General features: G+C 44.2%; 1 protein-coding gene across 2 annotated transcripts in view; it reads left to right on the plus strand.

The window, feature by feature from the left end:
* Positions 1-17227, plus strand: part of LOC146839242 (CD5 antigen-like) — a 357744-nt gene extending 340517 nt beyond the window's left edge. For both annotated transcript variants that reach the window (XM_085603263.1, XM_085603264.1), the window contains one exon: positions 16438-17227. In XM_085603263.1, coding sequence (XP_085459389.1) covers positions 16438-16964 — 527 coding nt within the window. In that variant the 3' untranslated portion in view covers positions 16965-17227. The remainder of the gene's footprint in view (positions 1-16437) is intronic.
* Positions 17228-18914: the final 1687 nt, after the last annotated feature.

The following is an 18914-nucleotide window of genomic DNA, read 5'->3' on the forward strand; positions in this document are numbered from 1 at the left end:
ACACAGAGCCTGCAGTTGTTTTCTTGTTCTGGGTTTAGTCTGAACAGCAGACAAGGTCAAACAACAATGCCTCTTGGTATTTTGTTCTGGTCAGGCACTCGCACCCAGACACAACACAGAAATGCAGATTTTGTATATGAACATGTGAACCTTGTAATATAGGTATGCACAGCAATATAACATACAGACATGTAAGTATAAGAAAGAAAACCTGTTATAATTTGAAATGTAAATTATAAATCTTTTAAACATTTTTAAATTGTAAATCTTTATACAATAACGATGTTTGAAGACATAATGGCAGAAAGAGCAGATAAATATCAGATCACTAAAGGAAAGCAATTATTATGTCACATGGGCTACACGTACAACCAATAATGCACATCGATGGAAACTATAAATTGGAAATGCGCTACATATGACTGTAATGCATGCATGCATGAATGAGAAACTAATCCTAATATTATCTACAACAGATAACTTACTAAAACTAAGCCATTATCAAACTTGGATGAGGGACAGGATCTTCAAAATATGTCCCAAACCATCCACTCAGATGTACACCATACATCGTGTATATTGCAAGTCAATTATACCTTTTGTATATTCCCTATTACAAAGTAAAACAAGTAGAACGTACTACAAACTCTTAAATCACATTAAACATAAAACAAACAACTACTACCTTCAAAAATAAAATTAGACAAGCCATGAATCAAACCATTTTAAAAGTCTACTAACACACAGCCATTCAAGGCCGTAACTATCATTGCAATCAAAGCAGATGAAGACATCTGCAACAATCTACACAAAGTGCAGACAATCAATACAATGAAAACACCAGCCCATGTCCCTGTCACACAGGGAGCTAACCTCTACATTTCACTAATGAACTCCTCACTAACAACAAAATGATGCAAACGGAGCCCCTCATGGAATATTTTGAACACACTTGGGTTAGGAGACTAAGGGCCTGACTTAGATGTTGGCAGATATGGTCCCACCATCGCATTCCCGCTGGCTTGGCAGGCCGTCTGTTGTATTTAGATGATAGCATGTCAATGGCAGGAAGACCGTCAGAGTCCCAGCAACTCCACCATGATCTCCCTCCTGTGTTGACGGCAGCAGAGGCTGAAGCGGCTGTTGGAGGGGGTCTCGCCAAGAATCCCACCGAGCCAATTATGATGTTGAGGCAACTGTGGTGGGGACACCTCCAAAATTAGTTGGGCAGAAACCAATGAAAGTGGTGAAAACTTACCTTTTTTCGTGTTCCCACTTCAGTTTCCATCTTGTACCCCTCTTTCCCGGTACATCCTGTGCTGCTGCCTTTCCACAACGCTTAGTCACCCCGTGGTTGCCAGACCCTAAGGTAGACTTCTGTGTCACTTGTCTCAATGTGAAACATGTGTTGACATTTGCATTAGCCTCGGGTATGTTTATGGTACTGTCACATGCACTTTTTTTATGTGTATTCATCTTAAAACCTATCGTACTGACACTTAAAAATATATTTATTTGGTTGTGGTGGGTGTTGTACTTGTGGTGCCTGTGGGTGTACATTCAACAGTGCGTATATGCTGTTGATATGCAATGTTATATGTAAGAAAAAGGGCATTAAACATTACCTACCTATACATATTGATAGAGTTCCAACATAGATGTGTAGTGTGATAATGATAAGTAGTACTCACTTGTCTTCACACCACCCTGACCTCATTCTGTCATGACTCCGCTAGCACAACAGGAACATCTAAATTAGAACAGAGCAACACCACTGGGTTGATGGCGGCGGAGTACTGGTAGCCAGCAGAGAAGACCTCTGATGCGGCAGGAACCAGTCTGTTGATGGCACATCTAAATATGGCTGGCGGAAATCCGTCAACTCAACAGAGTACTTAGAACTACCACCACAGTGGGATGATGGTAATATCGCCAAGTTCTAAATTAGGTACTAAATCTCTCTGGATACATAGGCCAACTCAATTTCCAAATAGCACCGAGGAATGTCTATGACATCACCTTGGCACAGGAAGTCAAATTAAACAATGCAGTGGAAAAATGGCACAATACCTTCCAAACCACACTAATCAGACCCCGGCCTACACTTTATATATTTATGGAAACCCTACAATAAGAAGAAAAACTACAAACAACTATGAATGGAACAATCAGTAACACACAATGCCCAATTTCTTTGCCACTCGCTTGGGTTCTGGGGCAGCCCCCAGCACCTGGGGCCACCAGGTGTTGTCCTAGATTAAGTGTGCTCCACCAAAAAGTGAGATCTCAGACTTTTCTGTGCTTAGTTTCAGGCTGTGTTCCATCATCCAAGTTGCTGTTTCTGTAAGACAGTTGATTAGGTTCTGTTTGGTATTTTCATGCCTGTCTTCAAAGGCAATTAGCAGCGTAAGAGCAACTACTGAAACCCCATTTCCTACTGCTCTCTGCCAGGGAGGAGACATAGATGTTAAAGAGAGTGGGGCTCGAAGAGGACCCCTGTGGTACTCCATGCTTGATAGTTCGTGAGCTTGAAGAGTGGTGGCCCATTTGGATTTTTTGTCCTCTATTGGATAAAAAGAGGTGAGCCGCTGAAGGGCTTTTGAATATATTCCTTTTTTGTACAGAATATGTAGCAGGTGGTCATGGGAAACAGTATTGAAAGCCGCTGTTAGCTCCAGAAGGATCAGTGCAGCGGCTTTCCCTTGATCTATCAAGGTCCTGATGTTATCCGATACTGCAAGTAGAGTCGGTTCTGTTTTGTTATTAGCTCTAAAGCAAGTCTGGGAAGGGTCTAGTAATTCATTAGTTTCAAGGAAGTTTACCAATTGCTTTTTCACCAGTTTTTTCAACACCTTGGACAGGTGAGGTAATTGAGAGGTCGGCCGGTAACTAGCAGGGTTGTAAAGTTCTAGACCAGCTTTTTTAAATAATGGGAACACTGTGGTTTCTTTCCATGTGTGCGGGAAGGAGGCTGAGTCTAGAGATTTATTAAAAATGCGAGTGACTTGTGGGCTTAGGACAGAGGCAAGTATTGAGAAAATAAGCTGAGGTCGAATGGAGATCCTGCTTTAACCTCCATCAGAGCTTTTGTAACCTCTCCTTCTGAAAGGGGCCGGGTGGCCTAAATAAGCCTGTGCTTTGGGGTGTGGAGCTGATGTCTTGCTATCTGATTTATTGACAGTGAATTGTCTATTGAAGGAGGAGTACATTTTAGTGACTTTATCAAAGAGGAAGTTGTGATTATCTCGCAATTATCAACAGAAGGGGTCATAGTGTGGTTCATACCAGCTGGTTTAAAGAGTTCTTTCACTATTTTATATAGTTCTTTAGAAGAGTTACAATTATCTTCAATTCTTTTTGCATAATAGAGTTTTTTTTGCGCTTTGAAGGGCATTATGATAGATTTTTAAATCCTCGTTGTAGAGCAGTCTATCATTGTTTTCTTTTGATAGTGTAAACTTGTGTTCTAGGGTTTTACATCTCCTTTGTTGTAATTTTAGCTCTAAAGAATACCATTTCTCAGATGGCATTGCCCTGGTAGATTTATTTACGACTCTAGGGGCACACAGATCCAATGCATTAATGATGTCATTATGCAAACATCCAGCCTCAGCCTGGGCAGAGAGTGTTTTCTCAATATTTTGGTCACAAGCCAGAAAATGAGACGCAAACAACTCAGGGGTAAGAAGGCTCCATGGTCTTTTTGTTGTTGTAGTTTGTGTGGGCGCCTTTGTTAGCTTAGTTGGCAGGTTAATGTAAAAGGAGTTTAGGAAGTGATCAGTCTCTGGCAGAGGTGTGACCCCAGAGACGTTGGTATCCTTGATTTTAGAAAATAGAAGATCCAGTGTATGCCCAGCCATATGTATGTATGATATGACAGGGCTTTTTATAATCTATGGTTTATTGACAATGTTGATGGTATTTTTGCTAGGCAGTTGTTTTCTTATTGTGGCACGTATACTGCGTTTCCGAGCACGATAGTTTAAATAAATATAGTGTCTCTTTCATATCTTATTGTGTACGAGTATGAGTGTGTGAGTGGAAGGGAGTGTCCTACCACTGCAATTCCTAAGAGGGTCAGGAGTGTTGTATTCTGGGGTATCAATTCATTTGTTCCTCTTTATTTTTTTTGTCCTCATTTGCCCAGGTTGACAAAAGATGATAACCTGTGCTCTGGGGTCTCCCTTGATGCTACCCTCTGGGCCTCGACTTGGGCCGTTTGACTGGCGCTCTCGTTGGGACCTGGGTCTGCGGTGGCCATGGCATAGTCAAATCCGCAGGGTGAGCTGTCCCCTGCCGGCCTGCTCCTACCCTGCCTGTGCTGTACGGAGTGACCCAACGGATTTGCCCGTTCCTTTCCGACTCCCGGTGACTGAGACCCACCACCATCTTGGCCTACGACTGGGTCAGTCAGTCTGTAGCTCCTGGAGCAGGGCAGCTCCTCGCCAGGCATGGCAAGGTAGGTCACCAACCAAGCTGATCTCCCTGACTCTATAGTCTTCTTGGCCCAGGCTCCCGCTGATACCCCGGCTCATCTGTGACACAGCTACCTGCTGACTTTCTGCTACTCTCGGCAGTCCGGAGACAGTCGCTGCTGTCTTCTACCTCGACCCTATACGTTGCCCAAGGCATGGGGCAGCTCAGGATTTTCTTTTTTCCCCCTGCGCTCCTCTACATCGAAGCTGAGGCCAAGGATCACTCAGTGACTAGCAAGATGCGGCCCGACCCTCAGCTTCTCATAAGAGGCCACTTTTGGTCTATGCTCTCAAGCATGACCCTACCCCTCACCGCGAACCGAAGTCGTCAGCGCGCACAACACCGAATGGTCATATTCCAAATGGACACCTGGAACATCCCTGCGACACTCCACTCCCTGTGTTCCCTCTGCCCCACACATGTCGAGACTCTGAGCCCCCAGCCCCTTCCCGTGTTTATTCCCTGGATCACAAAGACAGCACTGTGCCCACCGATGACCCCGCCCACTACTGCCACCACGCCGGTATAACTATGCTTCCTTGAGCCCCCGGGCGTGCTTCCGGCCACTACCTAGAGGTGCTGTGGGGCCCTGGGCATCTGCATTGAGACTATGGTGCCCACGATCACTCCCACCTTCTGCTACTGAGGGAATCACGGATCTTGCTTTTCCGACGCCGAGAGCTGGCTACTCTTGCTCCGAGGATCGGATATTATTGGCCACATCCTCGAAATTACCCTCTACTCGCTGTGGTTGTGGTAAGTGCACCATGAAGGGCTTCTGGTCCCCGTCTCCTTCCATTATTGAAATCTCTAAAATGGCCGCCCGCCTCTCTGGAACATCTGGGTCGAGTGCATGACCCTGTCTTCTATTAAGGATTCTTCCCTCTCTCTAAAATGGCCGCCTCCTGCGCTCATCTTGATTAACTGGTAGATTGTTTGACCCCACTACCACTATTCAAGTACCCTCTGTCCAAAATGGCCACCCCCTGCTCATTAGTGCTATAGCTGACCTGACTCATGACCTCAGCACCACACTATCCGGAACACTGTAATGGGACCTAGCAGATGACCACCATCCAGCATAGATCTGATCTCTCCAATAGGAGGCTCGCGGATATTAAGGGCTGTAAACGGCCGACCCCGCTCCTCACTATAATAACTGGGTCGATTGCTTGACTCCAATTCCCAAATAATTCTGTTCTCTCTCTACAACTGATAGCACCATGAAGACACGACCCCGTGTGGATCACTATGTGGACTCCTGCTCAATCCTACCTCGTTTACTAAACTCTCTCCTCCACGACCACCCTTACGCAGTATGGACTCCAGACTTAAAAAGTCCAACCAACCAACCAAAAATGTGACTAAACCTCTGAAACATAGACTGCTCAAAGCCAACCCAGAAACCCTTATCTCTGACCCCTACTTCTGTCCAAAAATAGGTACTATTATGAGTGACCTGATCATCTACACTAAAAGAAGAGCTCAGTGGAGATTGACGTTCCCCTCCCTACTCAGAATCACCTCGGCCACAAAATTCCCTCACGGTCTGCGACTTTTGGCTACAAAGTCTCCCACTTTTAGAGAAAATGCCACTATATCCATCTACAACAATGGGACTATACTAATTCAGGCCACCGATCGCAACCTGGACATCTTTGATGACAGATTTGCCCTCTTTAAAAAATCTTTGGTCACTAGCGAATCCCCTATTTATTGTAGGTATGAGCTTACCCCGTCTCTGGAGGTCCCAGATCCACCGCTAATGGACCACAACCTGAGTAATGCCTCTCCTACCCTGATCAACACACACAGGACCAAAGCTTCTCCATCCTCAAGCTCCCCTAACGCACCCACTGTGCCACGACCTGACCAGATGTTTGCCAGTAATCACCGATTTGTTATATCTCGCTCCGTCCACCCCTCCGACACTTACGCCACCTCCTCTCCCACTAGCCCTTGCCTATATAAGTCCCTCACTCGACAGCGGGCTTCCAAAGGAACTCTTGCAACCTCCCGTCCCCTAACCACCCTTCCATCACCCACTCGCCTTGCGTGCCCGTACATCGGAGATGGAACACTCCACTAGCGGATTTCCCCCTTCTCACCTGTTCACATTCCCTGGTCTCCCCTCTGCCCTCCCACTGAACAAGCCTCTGCCTCCCCTCCACGTGACCCATTATCCACACTCAGATCCTGCTTCTAAGTTCAAGAAAATAAACCAGGAACTTCTAACTCTCAAAACTGCCATCCAAAAACTCCTTAAGTCCACCGAAGAGCTAGCCCTTGATCTCTCTTACAACATGTCCACACTTGAGATCCCTCATCTTTCTTCCAACTTGACATCACATGAGATCCCGCATATGATCCAGGCGAAACCCCCTGTCCAGATATGGAATACTACTCCCTACCCTAACGCGCCATCTAGACCTGCTAGATCCAAGAATCCATTTTCAGAACTTGATATTCTCTCCTCCCTCTTGAGTACACCTCTCTTCATGCGGCCATCTCAGTCCCTGCTAGATCCTCACAAACAACCCTAGTGCGACATTCCCTAAACCTGGTAATGCGGAACCTATCCAAAGTATCACACCCAACCCTCTTAGAGCCCCCAGACTCAATGCCAACTCCATAAACATTAATAACCTCATGCAGATCCCCACTACACAGCCCACGCTCACAGACACCATGCACAAATCACACCAGAAATGCATGTTAATTAACTGCAGATCAGCTGTGAAACATGCCACAGACCTTGCTGATCTCATCCTTGCCCAAGAACTGGACTTCCTTATCCTCACAGAATCATGGCTCAGTGACTCCTCTGGCCCTATCCCTGACCTATTAGTCCCCCAAATTCACAACATTATCAGACTCAACCGAGCTAAGAAAACAGGAGGTGGCATAGCCTGTATCTTCTGCAACTCTCTAACAACAAAACAGTCCCCCTCAGTTAATCTCTCATCCTGTGAATACCTATGCATAGATATCACTAGCACACACAGACGCCTATGCAGCCTTCACATCTTCTCCCACCCCCAAGTGATAACCTCCATCTAATTGAACAAATCATGGAAACCATCTCCTCCAACCTGGGCCGACACTGTCCTCAGACACTGCATCTAATCATTTCCAACCCCAACTCCATTCATCTCGAATCCATTCTACCCTGTGACTGGTCTGACCGTCATTATATCAACTTCCTGATACTTGAAAGCTGGAACCACAAAAGTGCACAACCACTAAAACTAAAACACTGGAAAAGATCGCTCCATAACATAAGCATTAATGAGCTCATAGAGCGCTGCAATTTCTCCCTTCTGACGCCTGCAAACATGAACAATGTTCACGACCTCACTGAACATTATAACAAAGCATGCTATCTGCCTTGAATGATACGGCCCCCCTTCAACTATAAAGAATTCCCATAAAAGACTCCAAACCTTGGTTCAATGACAGACTAAATGCGGACAGACGCAGCCTAAGACTAGCTGAACGCAATTGGAGATCCATTCCCTCCACGGAGCTTCTAAAAACTCTAAGACTCAAAAGGAGTAGATACAACAAACTCATTAGAATGATGAAAGCCAACTTCTTCTAATACCAACTTGACAAAGCCAAAAATTGCCCAAAACGACTTTTTGAGCTCATTAAATCACAATCCAACAACACCTCTACCCAATCTCAGCACCTCTCTCACCCGCAACCAAACTGCGAAGCGGTTGCGGAATTCTTCCTTGTAAAGACAAATAAAATTGAATCAGATCTTAGGTCTGCTGCAGTCAATCTCTCACCCTCTCTTGACTCCTCTGTCGCCACACCCTCGCCCTCGCCACATGGTCTCTCCCTCAAAAACAATGCCTCATAGAGTCAATTCAATCCCCTCAATGACATTACCATCCTTAATATTCTCTCAACCCTTAAACCCTCTAATCACTTCAATGACCCGCTCCACCCCAACTTCTTCATAGAAATGATAGGTTCACTAGCACCTCTCTGGTCCAAGATCATCAACGCCGTACTTCTTCAAGGTGAGATCCCGGACTGCCTGAAGGCCGGCCAAGTGCTCCTAGTCTCAAAAAACCCTCGGCTGACCCTACTGACCTGAACAACTACCGACCAATCACAAACATACCCACCGTGACAAAACTTCTGCAGAAATGTGTTCATGAACAACTACACAAACACATTAAGCAATTCCAGCTTCTCAACCTATTCCAATCGGGCTTCCGTACCAGCCACAGCACCGAAACGGCCATCACTCACATAGTGGACAACGCTCTCACTTTACTTGACCAAAATGAAGCCTGTCTTTTAATACTGCTCGATCTCTCATCTGCTTTCGACACGGTCAAACATGACAATCTACTCTACCTCTTAGAACAAAGGATGGTGCTCACAGGCACGGTCCTTAAATGGTCTTCCTCTTTCCTCAACAAAAGAGCACAAAGAGTCAAATCCAACCTGTCTTTATCCAACCCTAGTCCCTGCACACTTGGTGTCTCCCAAGGTTCCTCACTCTCCCCCACACTCTTTAACCTTTTCCTTGAACCATTGACTGTAATTTTTAAAGCCCCCAACATCCAATATCACATATATGCAGATGACACTCAACTCTACATGAATATCTCTTCCCCCCGATTACATCAAATCTCTCAACGGAACCCTCCTCAAATCCCTAAACTGGCTAACCTCAACCATCTCAAATTAAACGCCCTCAAGACAGAATCCCTCCTCATTGAACCCGTTAGGCAAACCACCACTGTGGTGAAATATCTGTGTAACCTCACCGCACTCAACAGCTCACCACACATCATTAACTCCACTAAATCACTGGGAGTTGTGCTAGAAAAAAAACTAAACATGCAAGCCCACACCAGATCATCGACCAAAGGAGCTAACTTCCAACTTTGCATCCTAAGAAAACTCAAACCCTACCTTCCCTAAGATGACCTTAAATCAGCGGTGCAAGCCCTTGTCATCTTTAGACTACAATACGGCAGTGCTACTCAATGCGGACTGTCGAAACTCAGTTTAGCCCCTAACAAAGCATCTCTGAATGCTGCTACTAGACTCATCACGGGTTCTAAGAAGACCAACCACATCTCGCCGGAAATGAAATCGCTCACTTGGCTTCCCGTTGAGGCAAGGATACAACTAAAGATCGCTTGTGTGCCATAGGGCACCACATTTCAACACCCCACTCTATCTGAAAAACAAGCTGGAACTTTCTGGTGGCTCCAAGTCCACAGGAACACTAGCACACTGCTGCTCAAGCCAATGAAATTTAAGAACCTTAAAACCTACCATCGAACATTCTCTGGCATCGCCCGAGAATCTGGAACTCTCTTCCAGTGGATACAAGACTGATTCCCTCTACACTTGCCTTCAAAAGGGAAGTTAAAGCTCTACTAATGAACAAATCGTTGAACTAGATTCTTTGCTCCTCTTGTCTTTTTCCACGAAATTCGAGCACCTTTTGAGGCCCAAATAAAGCTGGTAGTTTTTGACTGAACTTTTCTGAGCTATTCTACCTTAAAAGCCATGGGCATATTCTGAAATAAGAAAGTAAACTTAGGGAGAATTGACATTTTCACAAGATTGACCATAAATTGTCAAAGGAAGAAAAGACCAACTAAGTAGAAATGTCCCCACTTCCTTGCTGATCTTCTGAAAGTTAGTTTCGGGGATTTGTTCTTTTTTCTGGACAATTTTGATACCTAGGTATCTCATTTCCTCTTTAACACACTTCAGTTGTGAGTTGATGTTCCAAGTCATTATGATCATTTTGCTCTCATTGATCTCACATCCTGAGATCCGCCCAAACTGTGATGCCAGCTCATACACTACCGGTAATGCTGTGTTGAGCTCTGAGCTATATACCACTCAGTCATCATTGTATAGTCCTATTTTTTTCTCCTAGCACCAATATTTAAAAGGGAGTATACTGTCATGTTTTCGTATCTTCTCCGCTAGGGGTTCAATGTATAAATTGAAAAGGAGGGGTGATAACAGACACCCTTGCCTCGTCCCCCAATATATATTAAAAACTCTTGAGATATTTCTATTTACAAATACTTTAGCTGTAGGGTTTTTATACAATAATTCTATTGCCCTACAAAAATTCTCCCCTAAATTGGATAGCCTTAAGATTTTTTGCAGGTAAAGCTAGTTTATCCGGTCAAAGGCCTTGGTCGCATCAACTGTGATAGCTGCCAGTGGTATTTTATATGTAGATGCTGGTTGTTTTATTTGTTCCTCTGGATATGAGGAGGAGGGCAAGTGAGACACTATATCTAGTCGGACTGTGGCTCAAGGATAAGGAGGTGGTATGGTGACTCAGTCCCTACATACGTATGTCCTATGGTCCCAAGCATAGTTCTGTTCCTGAGCAGAATCTCTGCAACAAGACTTACTACATAACACACAAGTAATTATTCTTAATACTGCCTGATCGCTATACCAGATTTACTTCTGACTTTGTAGTTGTTAAGTTGTTTTCGATTGAACTAAATTGGAATTTAAGCTTATATACTAACTTTAATGTTGTTCTGGTGTCACACTACATGTGCCAAATGTACTTTTATTTAATGAAGGCAAATGCTTGTCTCAGGCTACAAACAGTAAGCATAGTATTCCTCACAGAGACCTTTAAACCTGAGCCCATACCGTAAGATGTTCTCCCAGTGAATGCATAAGGCCTGCAAGAGCTCTCAGAATACAAGTATTGACCCCCGTAAACAGGCAACAGTTGAATAGCTGGGATAAACATAATTCTCGGATTAGAACAACATGAAATCAAATTGTTGTGACAGCATGTTGTGAACAAATCTCTGGAAGTTTCTTGGAAACATTGTTAGCCCCTTAACACAGCTCCCTATTTTTGGTAACAAACTAAATCCAAGCAATCGCCAACAGCATGCCGCCCAATTAATTACTTTCTGATTGTTCGATGCAAATGAATCACTCCCCCACAGTCAGTCTCACGTGACCTGATCCAGAGTTTAAAGACTCACTCACTGCCTATCTATCATTAGCCCATCGCCTCTGGCTATTCCATCATACATATCAGCTTCCATACCTTTGTCGTCCATCATTCATCATTTAGCCTGTACTGTAAGTAAAGTTACAGCTGCTAAGCTCTGCATAGTTGCACTATTGCACAGACACTACTTGTCTGTCTGGAGTCTGCACAAAGTTGTAAGTCAGTGAAACTGAGACATCTTCATCCATATTAATGTTATGAGATTGAGAGTAGTGTGTGTCATCATTCAGCCCTGTTACTGTAAGTGAAGTCACAGCTGAGGTCTGCATCAGTGCATTTGATAGAGATCAGGGTGTGTATAATATTCCCACTACCAGGGATAGAGTAATCTCACAGTTACACGCACATACATTCATCATACGCTAGGGCCCATTTCACTAACATACGCTCAAATACTCTACCAGCAATAAACCTGTGGAAAGAAAACTCCTAGTCACCCTGCATCTATATCGAGGTCGATAAGACCTGGTTATTGTGACTGTCCATAAACATAACCTATACAACCTATACAACAATAATTGAAATGATACTCAATAATTGACAAGAAATAATATCCAACACCATGTTCAAAATTATATTGCTTTATCTAAAATTAGTCAAAAGGAAATCAATCAGAATAAATCATTTTTCTCATAGTTACCTATTCTAGCTAAATGTCAGAACGGGTCAGGACAAGTCTCTCAGTAAAGTCTCTCAAGACGAAGTCCTTTCAGCATCGATCCTCAGCAACGTAGATTCACGCGGCAAAGGCAAATGGCAAGTGGCAAAAACCCTCTCTAGGCTAACAATTCTTATACTATTTTGAACAAAAGAAAGATACAAAGAAAAGTTGTAATGTCCGCTGGACCGCTGAGCAGAGCGAAAAGGAAAGGATGTAACATCGCTACATTTGAAAATCTCCGCTCAGGAAAAATCACAAAATAAAGACTACGGAACAGGAACCAAGAGACATAAATGTATCTGGTTAATTCTACTTCTCCTCGGCAATGAGACCATAGTTTAGAGTCTTCCTCTAAGGCTCCTTTGTTTCCCAAGGCTGCCAAGGACGTTCCATTTCACTTAGAGATTACCCGGGCTGCTGCTGTCCTCACGGAAAGTTTTTCAACAAGGCAAGCAAGGACTGTGGTCAGCTGACTTCAGGACCATATTCAGCAGGGCTCTCTCTCATCACGGTTTTTCTATGTTCAAATCGAGGCCAGGCTTACAAAATCGGCCATCTTTGACTAGGCCACCATAGGCCACAATAGACCATCTTAATTAAAAGAAACAAGAACAACGTTACCACAGCATAGTGATTAAACAGTTTTAACCCCACTAATACCCTTATGTGTATGTATGTATCTAGCTCTTGCAACATAGAAAAGCATTAATTCGAAAAGCGTTTTGTGCTCAAAATAAACAGCACATAGCAACGTTTAAGCATGGAAACACGCACGTTATTATTAATAGCACATTTATGCGTACCCACGTGTAACTCTCTCTTATTAGGACAAACGGATTGATTAGTATAAACACACTTGCACAAGACAAATAATTAATTATTAATAATTAATAAATTAATACGACAAATAGACATGCCAGAGCTTCAAAAGCCAACGAATTTTCAAACAGAAAACTCTGCTCCAGCACATTCACCTGGCAAACCTCTACATTTTTTTAAGCTAGACACCAAGGGGAATCCAGGATGGGGTGACTTGTGTGCCTCTCACCAGGTTCTGTTATCCAAAATCCCTTGCAACCCTCAAACTTAGTTTAAAAAAACATATTTTCCTCAGATTTCTGTGGTGCAAAGTTCTGGGATCTGCGTGGATCCACAAAATTCCACCCACCCCACATTCCTCAAAGTCTTCAGAGAAAAATGGTACCTCACTTGTGTGGGTAAGCCTAGTGCCCGCAACAGGAAATTACCCAATGTCCCGCTCCTAAAACGGTTAACATTCTTAAATTTACATGTAAAATAATTATAAAACGATAAATTTAATTCATTTTTTTTTTAAATACTCCCCACCCTTATCCCGCACAAACCCAACATCCTGCTACAAAAAAATGTATTTTACAAAACATTATATGATTATTAACATTGTAATTAATATACAACACTAGCAATGGCTAAAAAGAGATTCAAATTAAATAAAGAACACTTACAACATATTAAATACCATTTCTAAAAAAAATCGATATTCTATACTACAATAACATTAATATTTTTAATGTAGATATTTCAAACTAAATCTATTTTCTCTATTCTTGACATCGATATCACTTACCTCGATATTATGCTATCACAATATTCTTGGCAGTTCGGGCTGTACTGTTCCCATGAGGCACAGGGTCAAGACTGATTTGCATATGGACAGGTCTTAACTGGGGTGGTGTGGTGAGCAAAAGAATGATGGATTAACCTAGATCTCTTGACTGGGGGTGAATGTTTTGATTTGTTCTGCATTCCATCCATCAATTGTGCGACTTTTGCTATCACGGTATTCTTGACACAAAATGAATGTCACTTGATATTCTGTCTCAACACTCTGGGTACCCTCGTCAGAACCTCTCTGGACCTGTAGAAGACAAAAGGAGAAAGACACCTGTTGAAATCTGGACTTCAGACAGTGGTCTGTACCCACTGTCACCCCAAGGGCTTGGCCTGTTCTCACTTGTTTCCAGGACTGATGAGTGATCTTCAAGGGCTACTTGGCTAACCTCCTGTTAGCCTTGAGGAGCAAAAAAAGCTGCATGGAGGCCAAGTTTCTGCTAAATCCAGCTGACCAGTATCAACTGGATTTGCCCTGTTCCCTGCTGGTGGCTACTAGTAGATTGAGTCCTACGCCCTCAAGTGGTATCCAAAACTTCCTGGACCCCAGGCTGGCAAAGATTGGATGTGCCCCCCATCACGATCTACAAAGCTGAACAGTTGAAAACATTTTCAAAACAATTATAAAAGGAACCAGAGGCTACTGCTGGACGGACTCAGCTTGCTGGTTTGCTCCACTGAACAAAGCTTAACTTCTGCAAATGATGTGAAGTACACAGTTAGAAATCTTCACCAGCAGAAGGCACCAAAAATATCCGGCCTATGAGTGGCCTTCCTTTGGTGTGGATTTTGAATATCTGCGGCTCTTAGCCCTCCTGCCAAAAGCAAATGGCTTCACCGTAACTGTGTCTGATCACTATCTGACTTCATGAACCCCATTTCGCTCATAGCCTGCTGCCTTCTCCTGCTGAGATTTTTTGCCTTCCATTCCTTAGACTGAATTAGAAAGTTACATTTTCTACTGGACTGCTCGCTTCCTTGTATCCGACCTACGCTCCGTCCCTGTTGGACGTAACTATTGACTTGGACCCGGTCATGCACAACTAAATATCTACGGGTGGTGCTTGACATTTTTTGGCACCAGAAACAAATAAAATATTACCAAATTCTGTCTACAGTTTCCTACATCATATGTTTGTCAATTTTTTGTCTATTTGCTCATTAACATGTTCTCTATGTTGATAAATTGGACTGGGATTTTTACTGTGGTGTGTTTTCAACTCTTTCTGTGCTGTTAATACACAGTTCTCCAAATTTAAGCGTGCCTGCTCAATGCTACATCTACTGGAGGTTGAGCTCAGGTTTAAATTGAGCCTAAATTGACTTATTGTGTTAATATTACTAGGTGTAGACCTACACCCCTAATCGACTTTACAATATTTGACCTCCAGAAGAACCAAAGGAGACCTTTCAGCAGTGGTTTCAAAATAGTGTGTTTCTGAAATTCTAGACACATTCATCCTGCTAGTTTCTACAGTCTTTGTAACTATTCTGAATTCTTTGTGAAGCCAAGTCGAGATAGTAGTGAGGTGGCCCAGGTTGGACGTGCCCAGAGATCTCTTGATAACTCATTGTTGACTTGAAAGAGAGGAAGTTTGTTTCTGAACAAGGAAAACAGCAGAGTGACACATTTGATCACAGGATAACTGGAAATAGGTTGGGGCTGTGTAACAATCACTTTTGCGCCAGGTAAAGTGGCACATGCGTGATGGAAGGCTTTGAGTCAGATTTATGAAGCCATGCAAAGCTGCCCTGGGTCACTTTGAGAGGCCTCATAAATCATGAGTAAGGTGATGCAGCGCAAATTGTTGTGTTGCGTCACTCTGCGGCCGGGAGGCGTTCTATGGGAGTTGTGGTGAAAATTCCCACGCAACACCTATAGACTTTGACACTTCCCCAAATTTAGAAAACCACATAAACCTGGGGAAGTGGCAAGTCCAATTCCGTACACCTCCAGAGGTGAGGAGTAACGAGAAGTATGTTCATTTCTGCTCGTACTTTCTTCATGTGTGCTTCATAGTGCAGCACACATAGAAAGAGGAAAACGCTTTGTAGGATTGATTTTGTACAGAAAAGTGCTTCTTCCTGCACAAAAACAACCCTGCATGCGATGCAGGCTCCCTTGCACCATGGTGTATGGGTGCCTACAATGGCGCTATGCTGATGAAATGGCGCCAGTGCAGGGAGAAAGGACAGGAATGCACTGCATTGCAAAAATACAGTACATTCCTGCCTTTCACTCTGAAGTAGGGCAGCCCAGAAAGGCACCTTACTATGTTGCCCTATGCCCAAATCCCATACATGAGGCCCTTTGTCTTCAAGGACATGACTGAGGACAATTCCAGATCCCATTGTCATCTCACTGGTGGTCTTTCAGGACACACGTCCTTCAAAAGCATCTCTTTCATTTGAACTCCAGCAAAGAAGTAAGAGAGTTGGGCAGACGGGTTTGCAGATGGACATACTGAAGGGATTGTGGAGAGATGAAAGGATGGATGACAGAAAGAAGCTGTTGGGGTTAGACTGGGGAAGAGAGATTAGACAGGAAGAGCTGAGAGCTGCACAGACTGCCTGATGTACATTAACCTTCTCTTTTCTTCCTCAGAATCTCTGTTCCTGGATCCGAACACAGCTGATCCTTCACTCAACATCTCCGCAGATGGGAAGCGAGTCACGCGCCGCACTAGTTCAAAACGTATTACCAAGAATGCAGAGACACGTGTGCGTGAGGGTTGTGCCAGAGGAACTGTGGGCTTCACCTCTGGGAAGCATTACTGGGAGCTGACGGTGCCCACTCGCATTGCTCGAGCTCATTATACGTACATATTTTGGCAGATAGGGGTGGCCACGGAGTCTGCTACTATAAGTAAATACCTAATGGAGCCTGAGAATGGCTCCTGGGTTTTGCAGCGCAGTTTATTCCCTTTTACGATTCACACCTTGCCTTTTACCCTTGCGAGCAGCCTGCCAGTAGTAAGCCCCCTTGGAGTTTACCTGGACTACGAGGGGGGGCTGGTGTCCTTCTACAAGGCTAAGACCCAGGAGCACCTCTTCACCTACACAGCCACCTTCACAGAGAAGGTCTTCCCTCTTGTTTGTATCTTCTATCCTTCAACTATTGAGCTGAATTAAATTGTAGAGTGGCAGGCCTGTCAATGTATATCTTTGATTCTTTCTATAATTCACTTCCTTTGCAGAAGAAACGCTGAAAATCATGATCCCGAACTGGTGGATGTATTTCAAGGCAGCAGTTTCCATTTGTAAAGACACAGGATTTTGGATTTGAATAGCTCATGTTTGCTGGTACCTGCTGGAAGTGCATGAAACAATGTATACAATTAACATATATTTTTTTCTGCCACTTGAATCTTTAAAATAAATATTGTGCCAGTTTACATGGCTTGCAGGTCTGTTCACATTACTCGCGCCTCACCACCAGTATTCTCAGGCCTCTCACTTTCAGTCCTACAGATCTCTTCCTTTTATGCTCAACACTAACATTTAAGGTGGTAGAACAGTGACCTGGGTCAAACACCTGCTGCATAGTCGGGTCTGTAACCTGCAGGACATAGTGGCTTCTGCGATTTGTTCTTGTAGAAACTTCCATTTAGTTGAGAGATAGAATCTCATGTTGGCAGTCACACGAGACCAGCTACCAAGATCCTGCCCACTAGACAGCACTGTTTTGGGAGTGAACCCTGCAATGACGTAGGTGCTAAACTCTTCAAATGATGCCAATAGCTGTGCCTCCCTTCCAGGCTCTGGAATGTTCTGGATGAGTCCGTGCTTCACATCACTGAGCCCTTATGGATGAGATGGGTTTATCTATTTGGGCGAGAGCACACCCCCAGAGAGGGGAAGAGCTCACCCCATCAGCATCCATCAAACATCCATTGATTTACCCTCAGTGCGAGAGAGGGGAAGAGCTCACCCCATCAGCATCCATCAAACATCCATTGATTCACCCTCAGTGTGAGGGGAAGAGCTCACCCCATCAGCATCCATCAAACATCCATTGATTTACCCTCAGTGCGAGAGAGGGGAAGAGCTCACCCCATCAGCATCCATCAAACATTCATTGATTTATCCTCAGTGTGAGAGACGGTAAGAGCTCACCCCATCAGCATCCATCAAACATCCATTGATTTACCCTCAGTGCGAGAGAGGGGAAGAGCTCATCCCATCAGCATCCATCAAACATCCATTGATTTACCCTCAGTGCGAGAGAGGGGAAGAGCTCATCCCATCAGCATCCATCAAACATCCATTGATTTACCCTCAGTGCGAGAGAGGGGAAGAGCTCACCCCATCAGCATCCATCAAACATCCATTGATTTACCCTCAGTGCGAGAGAGGGGAAGAGCTCACCCCATCAGCATCCATCAAACATCCATTGATTTATCCTCAGTGTGAGAGATGGTAAGAGCTCACCCCATCAGCATCCATCAAACATCCATTGATTTACCCTCAGTGCGAGAGAGGGGAAGAGCTCATCCCATCAGCATCCATCAAACATCCATTGATTTACCCTCAGTGCGAGAGAGGGGAAGAGCTCACCCCATCAGCATCCATCAAACATTCATTGATTTACCCTCAGTGTGAGAGAGGGGAAGAGCTCACCCCATCAGCATCCATCAAACATCCATTGGTTTCAGCTCTAAGTCAAGGAGGACAGAGGTTGCCCTCTTTACCAACATATTGTCATTTCATTCGTCTTTTGTGTGGTTCTGCTTAGGGTTTAGCGAGGGCTGCACGTCACCACCTATCACTCTTACTGTGCACTTCGTGAAGAGAGCACAGGCAAAGGCAATGCTGGCTACGCACTCCTACACCGATGGGCCACAGGCGTCATGAGTGATATCCATTTACCGTAGGCTTTAGGGAGATTATAAATTGGGATGGACGGACCTTGCTGCAGTTCACTTAGCTGAATCCCATTGTAATTGCACCATTCAAAGACACTTTCCGACAGCAGTTCCATGCTGTTGGAAAGTACCATCCTAATCCCAACTGCAGAAACGCTGTCCTTAATGGATTATGAAGCCTTTCCGATTGGCCGACGGGCTCCTTGAGGTCGTCGGA

Source organism: Triturus cristatus, chromosome 4_2, assembly GCF_964204655.1.
Source record: "Triturus cristatus chromosome 4_2, aTriCri1.1, whole genome shotgun sequence".
NCBI lineage: Eukaryota > Metazoa > Chordata > Amphibia > Caudata > Salamandridae > Triturus > Triturus cristatus.